Genomic DNA, 19,046 nt, shown 5'->3' on the forward strand with positions numbered 1-19,046 from the left:
TCCCGGTGACTATTCTGACAGAGGAATTTAGCACAATTCCAAGTGTGCATTGCATGCTCAGAAGGAATGAATGTTTGAATTACTAGCACAGACTTGGATAACTTAGTGGTCATTCCTATGTTACCAAAATGCACTTTGTTTTTATGCAAAGCAGCCAGTATGATATAGTCGGGGCATGCACATCATTCGACACTTAACATGCCCTGCCCCTAGTCCCACCCACACCACTAATGACAATCTGGCCCTAGACCTGCACGCACCTCCCCATCTGGTGCGAAGGGGGGTGTTATAGTACATTTTGTCCTTTTCCAGCACTGTATATGCATAACTAGCAAACCAACATATTAAATAAGTAGAGCTAAAACCGTACTCACCAGTCCAGATGCATACATTGGCACTATAACCGGCTGCTTTTTGTTACCTGTGAATAGCTGTGGGAAACGAAAATGACTTAGAAATATTAAGTTGTATACACCTTTACTGAAAAACAAACGCGCATCACCAAACTCTGAAACATAACATTTCGGATGTTCCTTAAGCACGTATTGACTATGCAAGGGAAAACAACAATGATGGACAATTCTGTTTGTGATTTGTTGCACATCGTTTTCTGCTCACCAATGAAGGTGCAGTTTAGCAAACTGTTGTAAGCGAGCCAGCTGTTCTGTGCCAATTTTAACGTGCACCCAACTTGTTCAGTGGATTGCAAGCTTCACTACATGGAATACCTTGGGCTTTGTAGTTGCCCAAGTGGTGAATTTGGCAACTACAAATTGCTCGCTTCGCTCAGGCCTATAACTATGGGCCCCGGGGCATTACCTGAGTCAGTAATGCCCCCGCCGCTCGGGTCATATTGCTTAAATATGTACCACCTGAATTGATTTTACCATTCCCGAAAAACAGAGTATCTGATTAAATCTTTACAATCAGAAAAACTTCTCTAAATAACATTTAAAATCAAGGATATTTCATGAACAATCCCTTCATTTGTTACAGATAATTTATTTAAAATATTCTGAAATCTTAAACAATATGGGAATGCCAGTATGCTGAAATCTCAATTGGTAAAACGCAGTCACCCAGGAATGTGGAATGATGCGATATAGCTAGAAGTGCACGTTAAAATGGCACACCAAATCCGTCTGCTGTAATTTTGCCAGGAATATAAAAACTGTGGAAAAGGGGTCCACTACCTGCTGCGAAAATACAGCCTTTGCCACATTCGCAGTACCATTTCTTTAGCATTTGTCCGTTATTGTAAACAGTTTAAGGGCTTTCAAATGGCTATGGAAATTTAGCTTTCAGTGTTTTAAAATGCAAATAATTCCTTTAAAACATGTAATGGGTTTTATCATTTGGTTATTAAGAGGTAGTGGCTTCTAAATGACGAGAAAGCTTTAATAGTGCCATTTCGATGGTATACTTACAATATTCCTGATGTCGATTCCAAGGGAGCACAACAGCATTTTGTTGCTGTGGGAGCCACCCCACTGGTACCTTAACCCATAGCCATCATGGATATTTTGCAGCTCCAGCCACACGTCCAGCTGTCTCCTGTGTGTATCATGACAAATAAGATCAACAAACATGGCACTCCACGGCCTGAACATTGATTCTGGTCCCAACAGGACCACTGCATTAGTAATTCCTATTAGCGTATCAACTCGGCGTATACAAGAGAGCTAAATGGTTGGTTTGTTGCCAGTAAAATTATTGTAGTTGTAAAATGAGGGGCCATAATAGCCAGATAACAGCCTGCGTACTCAAGAGATGATCAACATTCCTATTAATTTACTAAATAAGCAATAAACCTGGTGTTAATTTACAACCTGGTAATGGCAGACATCACTGAAAACAGAATGATACAACAACATTTCTACAGGGAAGACTTACAAAATATACTGTCAAATTGAACGCAGTTTCCCCCATTACCGAAAAAGTAGTGAATGAAAATATGGCCAACGAAATCAAGTAAAAATCACTTGCAAACAATTGTTAGCGAAATGGGATGGAACACTTTGCAAAATGGTGGGAACAACTGTTGCCTATCCGTTAGAAGCGATAATAGTTTCAAATAGTTTACCACATTCAAAAGCTTACCCGCTGTCTCCCGAGGACTCTCCCGATTTTGCCAGGACTTCTCCATGCTCCAACAAAACCTCAAGAGTCGTGACCGTTTCTTCCACTTCAGGGAGAAGAACGGAAGGAAAACAGACCTGAAATATTCGCTCCAGGCGACCAAGTAAAGAAGCCTGCAACAAACAAAAAAACATGCGCACACATTCAGATGCATTGCCAACTCTCTCAACCACCACAACCCTGATAAGAGGTATATCGGAACCAGTCTAGTATTAACATATCCCACAAGTACGGGCATATAAATATACAAGTGACCATTATTTTGTTGAATTGATACCAAAATGAACTACAAATGAGGTGTACAGCAGAGATATACAAGGTATGTTATGTTGGAAGCATGTGTTATGGTCCATTTGTGGATTTTTGATTTCTCAATTGGTGGAGTGTTTTTTATGGTGAGGTTTCAGTGATTTGGTTTTATACCTATAGGTCTTCCTTTTTTTAGTATGATCTATGGTTGCAGGACATTGAAGAACTGTGTCGGGATTTCGATCATCAGACCAAGAGCTTTATTAACTCCATCCGTGGGATTCAGTGTTCTGAATTGACACTTTACTTTTTCCACATCATCTTGTTCTTGGTACCCCTGAGGAAGGTCCAACATTTGCAGTATGAAGGACTGAAACATGCAGGGTCAGGTCTATTCGATGAGCATTATACTTAAATTAGGTCATGTTTTATTATTTGTGAGGTTTTTGAGTGCGATACAACGCATCTTTATTTGGTCTGTGTATTATTTTTTCACATTTTTTAAAAATATATAGTCTTGAATTTCTATTGGGGTGTGTTTTAAAAAAAGATTTCAAGTGAAAAATAAAATGCTTTTTTACTCTGATCTGAAACACTTCAGCACCTTATTTCACACACTCTCACTGGATTCTAATTTAACCTCCCCCACGGCTTGTATTGTGCAATAGACAATCATCACTGTGGAACAGTAAGAGAAACCTGAAGCCATACAAATCCAAGGTAGTATATAGAAATGCATGCATCACAACCACAGTAATTAGTTAAGGTTTGCGGTCTGTAATCAGTGAGTAACATTAATAAAGAGTCTTCATAAATCTCTTTAGCTGTTCTGCAGCACAACAATATGACATTTTTTAGCACAATCTACAACCAATACATTGGTTAATGGTGAACTTCATACCCGATGCCTGCCGTTTCCAAATGCTGTAATGATGTAGAGTTTACGACCCTATGCTGGGGTGGACTGGGATAGTAGCTGCCCACAAGCCTGAGCCAAGGAAGTTCTGAGCGAAGCAAGGGCCGACACTGGGCAGGGTCCGCATCAGCCAGCGTCTTTAACACTATAAACACCCCACAGTGTGTGTGTGCGGGGTGAATATAGTGTGCAGGGTGAATATAGTATTTTCTGTGAAAGGAAATGGGACATTTTTTCTGACACGCACCGTTTCCTTTAAAACAAACTACAAAAAATGAATGAGGTGAGAGGAACTAGTTAACGGAGTAGTTACCTTTCCCAGTTATATTGCCAAGCTGACAGCGGCATGACGAGGAGAGCATTGACAGGCAAGTGGGAAGCAGCGGATGTGCAAACTAGGTGGGGGGGGGGGACCCATAAGTGAGGACAAAAAAGTAGGCAAGGGAAAAATACTTGGCAAAAGGGGAGACTGTGGGGTCAAGGAACGAACGCATGCTTAAACCTGCAGGTACAGCCCACCTGACTAGCTGCTGCTGCTCCTCCCCCCCCAGGTGCCACTAGCTTTTTTATAGCAATTATACCCACGCTGGAAGGCAAAAATCAGAAGGTAACGGCTCAGGCCTGAGAGAAGCAAGTGCATTAACGATGGGCCCAGGTGCCGTATCTGCCTGCGCACACATTCTTGCTAGTAGCACCCAGGGTCTAGGAACCGGGGCGCTGGTAGCAATTTATTGGGTTCAAGTAAAGGGTTGTGTGGTCTCCGACTGTTATATGTAACCAAATACTTGCCCAATATGGCCATCATGGAACTGGAAAGAAGGGCTCCATTTGGGAGTCCTCTTCCATTTTGTGGGCGGGCCGGAGCGACAAAGCATCACTGTAGCTCAGTGAAACAAATGGTATGTGGAAGGGGAGACAGGAAGTGGTTCCAGGGGTGGGGGATGAACAAGGGGCAAGATAGCAGCACATGCAAACAGCTTAAAGCTTGCTCAGAACGCAGGCTTGGACCATGAGAGTCAGTCTTGCATCTGAGCAACCTGATTGGCTGCTGCGCCCACCCATGTACTAATGTATCCTAATGTAATGGTACTATTGAAGAGAACACAGCAAACATTGCCAGGCAACAAGGCTGTATGTTAAAGCTAAGGCCAATTGCCAGGTAGCAAGGCCAAGTGTGCTAAGTAAGAAGGCAGCTTGTACCATAGAACATCAGTTAAATAAAAATAATTTACTTGCGACATACAAAATGAACCTTGGGAAGAATGCTACAATCCAACACGTGGGGCTATTTTCTAAGGTTCCTAAATGATTTAGAATAGTGAAGTTCATGACACTAAAATGGAGGTTGATTTAGTGTTCCTCCCTGAATAGGTTTAAACAGGTAACTCACTGTAGTGACCACCTTACTCGTAGTCCATAGTCCCCTTTCCTCCATACTTATGGGACATCTCTTCGTCCTGTGGGACGGGACCGGAGCACTTTGTAAAAAGCATCAAAAATGTTTCCAAAAATGTGTCCTTCCTCTCTTTCTTGCGCGGGGCCGGCACGCAGCCGTAACCCCGCCCACCTTGGCTCCGCCCCGCGCATCGCCCATCAGTCCTTTTCTATCGCCAGGTCAGAGACCTATTAGCAATAACAGAGGAACCTTATTAGAGGGGACGGCGGGCGGGCGTATGGAGGAAAGGGGACTATGGACTAGGAGTAAGGTGGTCACTACGGTGAGTAACCTGGTTATACTCCTACGTCCCGTCCCCTTTCCTCCATACTTATGGGAGATTCCCAAGCACTCCTAACAGGAACTACAGGTGGATGGAAATACCCCTTACTGAAAAAGGTGCTTCAGCACAGCCTGGCCAAACTGACCATCAGCTCATGTCAAGACAATAATGCTTACAAAAAGCAGATGGGGAGGCCCAAGTAGCTGCCCTATCGATGGACTCCCAGGGGACACATTTCTGAAAAGCAACCACGGCTGCCTTGCCCCGCACCAGGTGTGCATGAATACTCTTATGAGGCTTCAGCCCTTCGACGGTGAAAGACTGCGTAATGCAGGCGGCGATCCACCGGGAAATAGTCGCCCTAGATGCCTGCTTACCCTGAGAGTTACCAAAGGTCACAAATAGTTGAGAAGAACTCCTAAGCTCGGATGTTATGTCCAGATAGAATTTAAGAGCCCTTCTGACAGAGACAATGCAGAACCCTTTCTGCCTCTGAGGTAGGGTTCGGAAAAAAGACCGGAAGGGAGATCGACTGATTCAGATGGAACTCAGATACTACCTTCGGCAGGAAAGCAGGATTTGTCCGTAGGACTACTTTATCCTTGTGAAAGACCAAAAAGGGGTGCTCCACTGACAAGGCGTGGAGCTCACTCACCCGCCTTGTTGACGTAACGGCGACCAAAAAGGACACTTTCCAGGATAGGTACTTGAGGTCCACCGTGGCCATTGGTTCAAAAGGCTTATGGCACAACGCCATCAGGACTACATTTAGATCCCACAACGTGTGCGGACTACGAATTGGAGGATAGAGGTGTGACAAGCCTGCAAAATGCCTCTTTTTTTTTAAATTCTTTATTTTTGTTGCACACAGTTAATACAAACACTTAGCTGTAATACTGATCTGTTCATGCATTGTACAATTTCAATTACTGTTCAGAGTCAGAGTGTTCTTGCTCGGTCTTTTCAAGTAGTTACAGTTTGTATCTTTCCCATATATTCTTTGGCCGGGAAACAGGCAGTACCGAGTCTATGTATAGTTCCTCCATATTGTTTGCCCATGCCATGTTTCTGTCCCAGTCCGCCTTGGTTGGGGGATTTGCACTTTTCCTTTTGAGCAGAATCGCCCTCTTGGCTAGGAGCAGACTTAAGTTCAACAGTTTCCGCCATATCGGGTTCATTTTCCCCGACTACCCCCAACAGGCAAATCCGTGGGGTCCATTCCACTGGTTAATCTGCCATCCCATCTAATGCCAGACACACCTCCTCCCAATATCCCCTCAGTTTTACACACGCCCATAACATATGGTAAATGTTTGCATTTTCAGCATTGCATCCCGGGCAGTTCCCAGTCATGGTCGGATATATGCGTTTGAGCTTCATAGGAGTGTGGTGTGTTCTTTGTATTATCTTATAGTGAATTAACCTGTATCTAGAATTACATGAAATCTGTTTGGTGAGTGCACAGTGTCGGGACCATTCATCGTCTTCAATTTGCACTCCCAAGTCTTGTTCCCACTTGGCCTTAGTTGTGCGTTGCTCTATCGGGCGTGTTTGGAGTATAATCTTATTCAGTGCCGACGCCATTATCTTTTGAGATCCCCCCCGTGAACATATATCCCAATCCCATGTTCTGTGTTGGTTCATTAGGAAATGTCGGACATATACTTTGTATGGCTGCTCGTATACGGGAATATTGTTGTCTGGTCCCGTGCAAATTCCCCACTACGTCCTTGATATCATCCCACTGAATAAAGTGCCCATCCGTGAACAGTTGACCCCATTGTGATATGCCCCGGGAGGACCAATGGCGGGCTACTTCCCCCCTCTATGCTGAAGGGTGTCTGGGGGTCACCCCAGAGCGGCATACTCTGATAGTATATCTTATCCGTGTCAAATATCTCAACTATTTTGGCTCATTCCGTAGTCACCACCTTTGATGGTTTCAGGGTGTTATAATGCTTGGGAGTTGGCCTCGTAAGTTGGTGGAGTGCCAACACGGCCTCTTTTTCGGGCTGGGTCGGTACAGGGCCCGCTGGGTTAAGAAATATTGTAGCCCACTGGGCAGCATGTTGGGCCTGTGCAGACAAATAGTATAGTTTGAGGTCCGGTGCCATCAAACCACCCTTTGGGTAGTCATCAGTTATTACCCTCCAGCTCACCCTAGCGTGACCACCCCACACAAATGAGACACATGCGCTAGACATCTTGCTAAATAAGGCCCGCCCCGGCCAGACTGGTACCGTACTAAATAAGTAAAAAAGCTTTGGGAGAATTATCATTTTCACTAAAGCGACCCTACCCATCAAGGAAATGGGGAGAGCACTCCAACTCTTTAACTTCATACATAGAGCGTCTGCCAGCAGGTTATAGTTTAGTGCTCGGAACAATTGAGCCGTCCTAGCAATACACGCTCCCAGATACAGAATGTGTGTCGGGCACCACAGTAGGCCATGCAGGTCCTGGGGTTTACTCGTGTTTTCAGTAATGGGGAACACTTCTGATTTGTTGGGGTTAAGTCGTAGGCCCGAGAATCTACCAAATCGTTCTACTTCTGCCAGGACCCTCCCCAATGTTCTGTCTGTTTTTTTTTTTTTTTTAGGTACAGCAAAATGTCGTCTGCGTATAGATTTATAACGTGTAGTTTACTCCCTATCCTTAGCCCGTATGCGCTGTAACGAGTCCTCAATATGTCCGCCAGTGGTTCTATTATTAGGGCGAATAGTAATGGTGACAATGGGCAACCTTGTCTAGCGCCCCCTCGTAGTTCCGAGTTTTTCTGTTAGGGTGCCATTAACTCTAACTCTGGCCTGGGGGCCTGTGTATAGTAATTGTATCCATTTCAGGAAGTTTGGACCGAACCCATAATTTCGTAAGACCCTGAACAGGAAGGGCCAGGATACCGTATCAAATGCTTTGCGCATATCTAGTGACACGGCTAAGGCTTGCTGATCTGAGGGTGTTGTAGTCAGGATCTCATGGCATCTTCTGATGTTAGTGGCCGTGTACCTGCCAAGAATGAACCCTGCCTGATCCTCATGGACCATATATGGCATCAAAGGTGTTAACCTAGTGGCGAGTATCTTTGCCAAGACCTTTGCATCCATATTAATTAATGATAGAGGTCTATAAGACCCGCAGTCACCCGGGGGCTTCCCTGATTTAAGCAGTAGGGTTATTACTGCTTCTCTTGTGGTCTCGGGGAGCTCTCCCTTATCTAGGGCCTCGGTCCACATCGCCAGTAGTCTGGGTACTAATAGATGTTTAAACTCCTTGTAGAACTCTGCACTAAGGCCATCGGTGCCAGGGGCCTTCCCGCTGGGGAGGGCCTCAATTGCCTCCACAACTTCCGCCTCAGTTATCGGAGTCTCCAACAACGCCCTGGTATCCTCCGCCAGTAATCTCGTTGGGATTTGGGAGAGGTAATGTTCAATCTCCGCATCCGTACCGTCGGATTGAGGTGAGTAAAGTTCTTCATAGAATGCGTGAAATGTGTCACGTATCTTACCCTGATTGGTGGTGACCAAGCCGTCCACTGTTTGTATACATAGGATATCTGTTGATCCACTTTCTTCCCTCACTGCTCTGGCTAACAACCTCCCCGGGCATTCGTTCTCTCCGTAGCGGCGTGCAGCCGCCAGTTTGTCAAAGTAGCAGATCTCTTGGTCTGCTGTCTCCGTATATTCGTCTAGCTTGTTCTTTAGATCTAAAGTGAGTTGTGGTGTTGGAGTAAGCACATATTGGGCTTGAATTGATGCTATTTGCGCTTCTAGTCGTGGCAATCTATTCCTAATGTCTTTGAGGATGCCACTTTCTTTTGATATGGATGCGCCCCTAATGTACACCTTAAATGCTTGCCACAATATCGCGAGAGAGGACACTGAGTTCTCATTGAGATCAAAGTATTCTTGTATGTGCTGGTCCATTGCATTTCTATAGACCAGATCTCGTAGTGCAGCCAGTTTGAATCTCCATGGGGGCCTGCCTACCGCGGCGTCGTGTATTCGCAATGCCATCAGTATGGGGGAATGATCTGAGTATGTCCTGGGGAGTATCTGTGACCCATGATAATACTGTGTTATCCACCAACCAAACATCTATCCTGGAGTGCATGTCGTGTACTGTGGAGTAATGTGTATCCTCTCACAGAGGGGTGTAGAGTCCTCCATGCATCCTTCAGTCTCAAATCTGCCAAGTGAGTGATAATTGTCTGTGCTGCTTTGGACAGTGCTCTCACTTGTGTCGAAGTACGGTCGATATTCACATCAAGAATGGTGTTAAAGGGGGCGTGGCTAGCGCGCGAGCGATGCGGACGTGAGCCGAGTGAGCTCCCGTAAGCGCCGACACAATCCTGTACTTTTATCCTGATTCCTGGGGACATCGAGCGACATCAACGCCACGATTGTACCCGTGAAGCTGTGGGCTACGATCGGCTGAAATCCGGGCCGTCGTCTGCCCGTTGGGAGGGCCATAATCTGCAATTTACTGAAGGCCGAGGGCCCCGAACTGCGAAACCAAGATGGCCACCGGAGCTTGAGGGCAGACCACCTCCTGTCTGATTGGGGCTTGAAGCGGCCTGGTACGGTGCGGCACACGCAGCGGACACTGACTTTTCTTACAACCGGAGGTCGCCCGGACGAACGGCTCCTGCTCTTGGGCTGTCTCGACCCAGCCCCAGTGGTGGAGGACGGCAGCGGCCTGGCCCGACAGTGCTAGAGGTAGGTGGGATTAACTCTCCCCCCCCATACAGACGGTGGAGTCGTGGGACCTGCGTGTTGGAAGGTGCTTGGAGGACCCCGAGGCCTTCCACCTGGCCTGTTGCGGGGCTGCGACACGATACACCGGAGCAGATCCGGAAGGGCGTAATTAGCACTGTTCGACCTACCGTGCCGGACGCCCCACGCCTCCCCGGAACTATGGGGAAAGAAAGGCAGAAGAAACCCTCCACACAGAGCAGCATGGACCAATTTGCCGTCGCCACCACCCCGGCCCCGGCGGGCCCAGCAACGCGACCGAACTCCCCTAATGGGGAGGCCTCTCTTTCTCTCCATGATGTAATGGCGGCCATTGCTAATTCCCGATCCTCCATGGAGACCAAAATAGATAGCATGGCGGCAGACGTCTCCTTCCTACGCCACGACCTACAGAAGCTAACCTCTAGAACGGGAGAGGCGGAACACCGTATTTCTGAAGTGGAAGATAATATAGGCGGGATTAACCGTCAATTGTCCCAGGCCTTAAACCGCCTTAAGACCCTTGAATCAAGAGTGGAGGATGGAGAGGGGCGATCCCGTCGCAATAATGTCCGTATCCTGGGTCTGCCAGAAGGGGAGGAGGGACAGTGTATGGAGCTGTTCTTGGAGCAGTGGCTTGTAGACATCTTCGAGGCCACTTCCTTTTCAAAGTTCTTCTCAGTGGAGAGGGCTCACAGAATGCCGGCGGGTAGACCACCCCCGGGTGCCCCGCCACGTACTATCATCGCCCGCTTCCTCAACTACCGAGATAGGGATGCCCTCCTGCAACTGTCGCGGGCACAAGGCTCGATCACCCATAACGGCTCCCGAATCGCCTTTTTCCCGGACTACACCCGAGAAGTGCAGCGGGCACGACAATCGTTTGAGCCACTCAAGAGACAGCTGGCCCAACTAAATGTGAAATATGGCCTGCTCTTCCCGGCTCAACTGAAGATATATCATGGTGGAACCACGGTTCATTTCAGCGACCCGCAAGAGGCATGGAAATGGGCGGAGGCCCATATAGAAGGTGATTGGACTGCGAGACCGAGGAGACCGAGAGGAAGACCGAGGCCCAGGCACGCCTCCCCGAGGGGAAACCCGGAGAGGAATGGACAGGGGGTCTTGGACCCCGATGCAGATCAGCGAGAACGTTGACCGGACTGTCGCCCCTTTGGCCCAGTAATAGCGCTCTGAAGTATTCTTTCTCTGTACTCTTAAGCCGGACGCATGAGTAGTCCACCATGGAAGATGTTGACACTGGTGCATGGGAGGGGACTCTGGAGGAGCCTCGGAAAACCCCCCCCCTAGCCGAACTTCCTCCTTTCCTTCTCCTTTTCCCTCCCCCCCCCTCTTTCTTGTTCATCTAGACCCGGCTCTAGGGTCTGGGTTTTTGAGCTGCTACCTTAAGTTGAAGGTCCAGCTATGTTTGGGCGACAGGTACTTCGTGTTGGGGTGGAGTATAGGGTGGGGGTAAGTTGGGAATGTTTGAAAGTTTGTTTGTTACTTCAAGACTGTCATATGGTTATAAGGGACATGAACCACTATCTTTGGTCGAAGTTACCACTCCACCATCTCTCACTGATTGTTACAATCGTACAGACCCCCGGCATGTGTGATAGATATCCTGTGCACAGACTCACGGGACACCCATGCGACGCACCAAATCCCTGAAGTTCCTCACCTGGAACGTGAATGGGATGGGGTCCGGGATTAAACGGCGCCTGCTTAGGCAATTTTTAAATAGACACTCCCCTGATGTGGCCCTTTTGACAGAAACCCACCTGGCCGGATCACACTGTGCCTTTTTTCAGAGGACTAATTACCACCTTGCCCTTCAGGCGGGGTACACAATGGGCTCCAGGGGCACCCTCATCCTGATACACAAGCGCATTCCATTTACTCAGCAATTGGTTGAGCGTGACCCAAGGGGTCGATACGTGTTCGTCATGGGGACCATCTGGGGTCAGACGATGGCCATTGCCGCAATTTATTCCCCACCTGGGTTGGGACAGGAATTACTGGACGATCTTACTACCCTTATAGGGAAACACCATCCTGATACGTTCATTCTGGGGGGTGATTTTAATGATACCATGAATGATAACTTTGACCGTTCCCATCTCCGAAATCGCAACCCTGACACCTCGACTAGATTGGCCAATTTTGCATCGGCCCTTGGGCTCCGAGATGTATGGAGAGAGTTACACCCGACTGATAGGGAGTACTCCTTCCATTCCGGCGCTCACGGCTCCATGTCCAGACTGGACTACTTCTTCTTGCCACATACCGACCTCCACAGGGCAATGTCCGCAGATTTACTCCCCCGGGGCATTTCGGACCACTCCCCCCTCTTAGTTGAATTGCGTATGCAGGGTCCCCTTCCCCCTAGAACGTGGAGACTTAACAATTATTATCTGGGGTGCCCGGAACTGATAGATCGCCTGGAGGAAGTTTCTGGTGAATATTTCGAAATTAACGAGAAGTCGGTGGACAGCCCCGTGATATTATGGGAGGCCTATAAAACAGTGCTAAGGGGTGAAATCCTTTCTTGGACGACACATAAAAGAAACACCCGGTTCCGGGAAATATTAAAGGCCGAAGAGGAAGTGAGAAACAGGGAGATTGAGCACATATCCGATCCTACGCCCGAGACCCACCGATCCCTCCAGCGCGCCCAGGAGAGCCTCCGTAACAGAACGATGGATGACGCCAAGCAGGCCCATTGGCAGGCTAGGGCGAGGGTGTATGAACTTGGGGATAAGTCGGGTAAACTGCTCGCGTGGTTGCAGGGGAGAGACGAGGGGCAGCGCCATGTCCGGGAAATTGTCACGGCACAGGGCGACACCCAACACTCGGACTCTGGGATTGCCGAGGCCTTCGCAGAGTTTTACGCAGATTTGTATCGGGCTCCGACCTCACCGTTAAACCCCTGCCTCCTGGATGAGGTGACGCTGCCGACCCTTTCGGCGCAACAGAGGGACCAGCTGGACTCTGCTTTATCAGAGGCTGAGATTGCAGAGGCACTGTCTCAGCTCCAGTCGGGAAAGGCACCGGGCCCGAACGGATTCCCAGTTGAAACTTGGCAGAAGTTAGGAGTAGACAAAATGGCCGCTCCTCTACATAGGATGTTTCTAGCTGCCCGGGAACAGGGTACCCTCCCACCAGATCTTTGCAAGGCCACTATTGTGGTCATTCCCAAGCCTGGCAAACCTCCACATGATTGTGCTTCTTATAGACCTATATCGCTGATTAACGGGGAAGCTAAGGTCCTTGCTAAGCTATTAGCGAATCGGTTGCAGTTAGTCACATCCTCCCTGATCCATCCGGATCAATGTGGTTTTATGCCTGGCAAATCGACTCGGATGAATCTGCGCCGCCTCCACTTAGCATTGGAGAGATCCCCGATTATAAACGAACCCTTGGCCTTGTTGGCAATCGATTTTGAAAAGGCGTTCGACTCCATTCGATGGGACTGCCTTTGGGAAATGATGCGCCGCATGGGGTTCGGAGAGGCCTATTTAGGCTGGGTGCAGCTACTTTATGTTAACATCAAGGCGGAAGTGAGAGTGAATGGCTGGTCCTCTGGGTCCTTCCCCCTGGGCCGTGGTACGCGACAGGGATGCCCATTGTCCCCTCTTTTGTTCGCCCTTGCTATCGAGCCATTAGCTCTTTGGCTTCGCCAAAACTCCGCCTGGAGAGGATTCAGATGGCCGGAGGGACACGAGGATCGTACATCCCTGTATGCGGACGACCTCCTTGTGTACCTGGGTGACCCATCAACATCCTCTGCCATTGTAACGCAAATGTTAATCCGCTTTGGGGAACTCAGCGGACTCAGAATCAACTGGGGGAAATCAATCCTCTTTCCGGTGAAGGGTGGGGAACAGGCAATCCCCCAGGACTGCCCGTACCGGGTGGAAAGACAGGGGTTTCGTTACCTGGGAATATGGATATCCGGGGATTTAACAAGCTATATAAAGAACAATCTCCGACCAATCACAGACCGCTTTATTATTGATGTCCGGCACTGGAAACTCCTCCCCCTGACACTTATGGGAAGAGCGGCACTTTTTAAAATGATGACCCTCCCTAGATTCCTCTATGTCCTTCAAAATGCTCCACTTAAAGTCCCCGATTCGGAGTTCTACCAAGTGGAGACACTTCTCAGAGACCTCATATGGGCGGGAGGCCAGTCACGAATTGCGTTAACTACACTTCAAAGATCCATTTGGGAGGGAGGAATAGGAGTTCCCCGCCTTCAAACGTATTACTGGGCATCACAACTGGTGGTGATTAATGACCTTCTCCACGGGGACCGAGACCTGCCCCATATACGGGCTGAGATAGCCACCATGCGCAACACTGACCCCCTGCTTCTCCTCTATCAGCCCCTCTCGAGAACCTCCCCGCCCACAACCACTACGCATATGATCACAGTGTGGAGACAGGCACACCGATTCATTGGGTGGGAAAATAAAGCTACTAGAGCACAATCCCTCTGGCGGAACAACAACCTAGCTGAGACCCAGAAGTTGGAGCCGTGGCCTAGGTGGGTGAACGCGGGGATTGCCAGGATTGGGGATATGCTTACACAGGGGGGTTTGGCCTCATTTGATGACCTACAATTGCGATTCCAGATTCCGAATACGGAACATTACCATTACATTCGCCTCGCCCATGCTTTGAGACCCTACCTGACAGCAGATACACAGTTACCGGACTATACCCCCATAGAGCGTAACATCCTTCCGGCGCATATCCCTACCAAATGCACTTCCATTCTTTACAATGCTATATCCTCCTTTGCTACCCCCGAATTGAATGAACTAAAGGCAAAGTGGGAAGTAGACGTGGGGGTGATAGATCCTGAGGATTGGATACAAGTCCTTATGCATCCCCGGGAAATCGCCATTTCCTCTAGGCTTCGACTAGTGCAGTTGAAAATACTACATCGGGTTTATTACCCTAGGACACGTCTATATGGCTGGAAACGGGCTTCTAACCCAAACTGTTTGCGGTGTGGGGATGGGGAAGGGACCTTTATTCACATTTTGTGGCTGTGTCCCCAGATACAAACTTTTTGGAACGCATGCTGTAGGGAACTCTCCCGAGTTCTGACTCGCACCATACCACTGGACCCAGGGGCTTTGCTTCTGGGCGTGCCCGATGAGATAGAAACTAATAAGTGGGAAAGATTGCTCTTACACACGGCGATGGGGCTGATTAAGCGCAATATAGCGCAGAAATGGGGTGCCCCTGACTCCCCAACGCTGGAACAATGGAAATTAGATATGGACATATGCGCTATGATGGAGCGTAGGATTTACTCGGCGCGAGGCTGTCCCAACAAAGCGTCGAAAATATGGGACAGGTGGGAGGAAGGTGTGGCCTGAGTGTCCCATGTACAGGCGGGGGAATGTGCACTGGGTGCTTTGTTTTATGCTTGTACCATATTATACATTATTACATGTGATGAGGTGATCGCTCAACTGTTGATGTTCTGGGTACCTTTTCTGATTGTGAACGACTATGACAGTCTGGAGTTGTTTTTGTTTGCTTGTTGCTTTGTTATTGTGACCACTGTATTATGTTAATAACAATAAAATACTATATAAAAAAAAAATATTAAAAAAGAATGGTGTTAAAGTCCCCCCGCATATCAAATGGGCTGTGGGGTAGTTTGCCAGTTTCCCGAAGATTGTAGAGTAGAATTCCAGGTCATCTATTTTCGGCCCGTATATGTTGAGGACTATCTCTTTATCTCGTAGAGTACCATGTGCTAACACCTATCTCCCCCCAGAATCACATTCAACTTCTCTGCACGTGAACCGCAAGGTCTTGTGTAACAAGATTGCTGTACTTCTAGCGTTTTTCGAGTAAGTTGTGTAATATTGGTGTGTTCCCCAATTCGGAACCAGCGGCCCCTCCTGTTGTGGCCCAATGTACGTCTCTTGTAGGAAGAGAATCTTGGGAGTCTGTCAATGTATGCTATAATTTTCCGTTTCTTAACTCTGGAGTCTAGACCTCGAACATTCCAGCTCATTACTTTAATATCATCAATGCCTGTTTCAGCCATTCCACACAGAACGATCGTGAATGTGTGTTTACGAATATTGCTTTACAATACTTTCAAAGTTTCCAGTGTACATTACCTGTGTGCTTTTTACTTTCTTCCCCACCATAACATAACTCCTGCCCAACGTGTCAAACTTTCCCCCTCCCTCACAGTTCCCCTAACTTCAACTGTGCTTTTAGGATCCCAACCTTTCCCCCCCTCCAACTGCATGTGCACCTGCTACAGGGGGGACCTGCGGCGATTCCCAGGGCCTATGCCTTTCTAAACCTTGAATAAGGGTAACCGGTTCCATACGTTGCTCTCACACTTGTTATTGCCAGCGGGGGACATTGCAATGCAGCATATAGCACTTATTGAGACATTCCCGCCCCCACATAGGGCTGCCCCCAAATAGGGGAGCCGATGTTACAGGACTCCTGCATCATTAGTTGAACATTCTGTTAATGTGCACCCGTGAAGACTATTCCAGTTCATTAACTTCAGTGTTCCTCGACGGAGTGGTGATATGTGTATGGAGCTGGCGGCTTCCTCGGGAGAGGTGAAGAAGTGGATCTTGTTTTGATATTGAATTTTAAGTCTTGCCGGGTAAAGCATGGCGTACTGAACCTGCCGTTCCCGGAGCAGTTTCTTAACCCCATTGAATTGCTTCCTTTCTTGTTGCACCGCCAGTGTAAAGTCTGGAAAGATCTGTATAACGTTGGCTTCCCATCTCAGCTCCTGCTTTTCCCTTGCCGCCCTCAGTATCAGGTCCCTGTCCCTGTAGTTCATCACACGGGCTATGATTGGTCTAGGGTACGCTCCCGGCTTCGGTTTCGGGGCCAGAGACCTATGAGCCCACTCAATAATGAACATTGGTGACCAACCAGGGTCCCCCAGCAGTGTGCACAGGAGGGCCTCAATTCCCTTTTCCCTGGAGCCCTTCATAGCTTCCTCCGGCACCCCCACTATGCGAATATTGTTGCGTCTTGACCTCGCTTCTAAGTCCTCGCATTTAATCTTCACCGTTCCTAGTTCGATCGCCATCGGGGATACTGTAGTTTTCAGGGCTTCAAGGGCATCTTCAGTGCCCGATATTCTTGTTTCTGCTTCCGTTATACGCGTTGTCGTTTTGTCCAATTTTGTTTTAATGGACGCCACGTTTGCGGTGATCCCGTTAAGTTCGTCGTTCAGTGCTGCGAAACCCTGTTGCATTGCGAGGAAGACCGCTTGCTGGTCCATCAACGTGGTCGGCGGGCCTGCTGGTCGAGCGGGATCGTTACCTCCTCCATCTCGGGTGTTGGATCTTTCTGGATAGCCGTGGTGCATTTGTCGATAGCTCCCTTGTTCTTCTTATGACCAAAATTCTTGGGCATTATCCCCTTTTTTGATCGGCTGTTCAGCAGGATTAACGGGTTCTGCCTTCTCTGATCGGCATATGGCCGCAATTGCAATGTGTGGTTGTGGCTCCCAGTGTGCACAGGCCACAGCAGGCCTGATCAGGTTAACACAGCACTTGCTTCGCGGCAAGTCTCATCAGTGATTGGGGGGGGTAGGAGAGAGGGGGTCAGGGGGTAGGGTGGGGTCGATGTCAACATGCTAGTTTCAGGTAGTGCGTATTGGGTGTCGCAGCACCAGTGCTGTGGTAGGAGCTCGATACGGTCTGTCGCAAAAGCCCCCTGGTCGCTAGTTGTGAGGATACTGTTCTGGAGTGTCCCTGAAGGGCCTCACCTCCCGCCTTCGTATACACTGTGTGCCATGCACCAATCATCAAAATTCTTTCTAAACGTTTCTGTCTGCCGTGTATGTTTCAATTCGCCCCAAATATATTGCGGGGGGCCGTGGGTTTGTGCCTAGTGCAGTGCTGCCACCACCCTCTCGCCGCCCCACTTATTTGCGTTGTTCTCGCCGCCGGGTACGGGCCGAGCACCAGCCGTTCAGCGGTGCCAGAAGGGGGGGGGATAATGGGAGCCACCGGGGGTCCTGGCAGGCGGTCTACGAGGAGCGGAGCACCCGCTGCAGGCCCGATAACGATGGGCCTCCGATGTCCAGGGTGCGGAGCGCGCCTACTTCCGCCGGGCTCCACCCCTCGAGTTCCGGCTCGACCTCAGGCTCCGTTCCCTGCTTTCCGTGGAGATCGTATAGTGCTTTATCTCGGAGAGTCGTTCACCGTTGGCTTCCAGGTTTCGCAGTCCCGTTCAGTAGTGATTGCCATTCAATCCATGTTTCATAGAAGTAGAACCGGACCCGTTGAACAGTTATATTTGCATTACAGCCCTGGTTCACTCCGGAACTCACACAGGAGCGGCCATCATCTCCCGTGGGCAACAGCGCCCCCCTGCAAAATGCCTCTTAACCACTGGGTTACACAGAGAGTAAGAGCATTGGTCCGTAGAAAGGTAAGCAGAGACCGCTGAAAGGTAAGTTCTGCATGACAGAACATGGACACCTGACTCTGTTAAGAAGGATACGAAGGACAGCACTGTGTCAATCGTAGCCCCCCTTGGGCCCAACTGCTTTCCCAAACATCAGTGACAGAACCCGAGCCATTTGCTTCTCTACTGGGACCTAGTTGAGGGTTTCCTGGCTACCTGGATAATGGGCATGTTATCCGCAGACAAGTTAAGATGTTCTAAAGACTTGAACTCGGGCACCATGCCGCCAAGCTGAGCGATTGTGGGGAGGGGTGCCACAGCTGCTGTTCCCCCTGGTGAAGAAGATCGGGAGTCACTGGCAACCTGATCGGTGGAAACACCGACAGGTGTTGAAGTTCTCAGAACCAAAACCTGGCCGGCCACCACGGGGCTATGAGTAGGAGGGAACAGCTCACCGAGTTCCTCGGCTTGCAAATTGCTCGGTGAACTAGAGGCAGAGGCGGGAAGGCGTAAGCTCTCATGTTGTGCCATGGGATCTCGAGAGCATCCCCCAGAGAGGAGGCTCCCAGCCCCCCTCTGGAGGCATACTGAGGGAGCTTCTTAATTACCGGCGTATTGAAGATGTCCGCTTCCGGTGTGCCCCAACGCAGGAAAATCCATGAGAGGACCTACGCCTTCAACTCCCACTCGTAGCTGACCATTGTCGCCGGCTGAGGGCATCCGCTGTGACATTCAGCTGGCCCGGGATGTTCACTGCAAGCAGCCAAACACCATGAAGTACAGCCCACTCCCAAATCTGGACAGACAGGTCCAGGAGAGGGGGAGACTTGGTTCCCCCTTGCTTATCGACACCACATTGTCTGT

At 49.0% G+C, this 19,046-nt stretch overlaps 1 protein-coding gene across 4 annotated transcripts in view; it reads right to left on the reverse strand.

The window, feature by feature from the left end:
• The window catches only part of AFTPH (aftiphilin), an 826,627-nt gene that overhangs the window by 315,127 nt on the left and 492,454 nt on the right, over window positions 1-19,046 (reverse strand). For all 4 annotated transcript variants that reach the window (XM_069608171.1, XM_069608173.1, XM_069608170.1 and 1 more), the window contains 3 exons: window positions 2,101-2,252; window positions 1,428-1,554; window positions 375-431 (listed from right to left, as the gene is read on the reverse strand). In XM_069608171.1, coding sequence (XP_069464272.1) covers window positions 375-431; window positions 1,428-1,554; window positions 2,101-2,252 — 336 coding nt within the window. The remainder of the gene's footprint in view (window positions 1-374; window positions 432-1,427; window positions 1,555-2,100; window positions 2,253-19,046) is intronic.

The sequence above is a fragment of the Ambystoma mexicanum genome, chromosome 4q (assembly GCF_040938575.1).
Source record: "Ambystoma mexicanum isolate Mex_15411 chromosome 4q, UKY_AmexF1_1, whole genome shotgun sequence".
Classification (NCBI taxonomy): Eukaryota; Metazoa; Chordata; class Amphibia; order Caudata; family Ambystomatidae; genus Ambystoma; species Ambystoma mexicanum.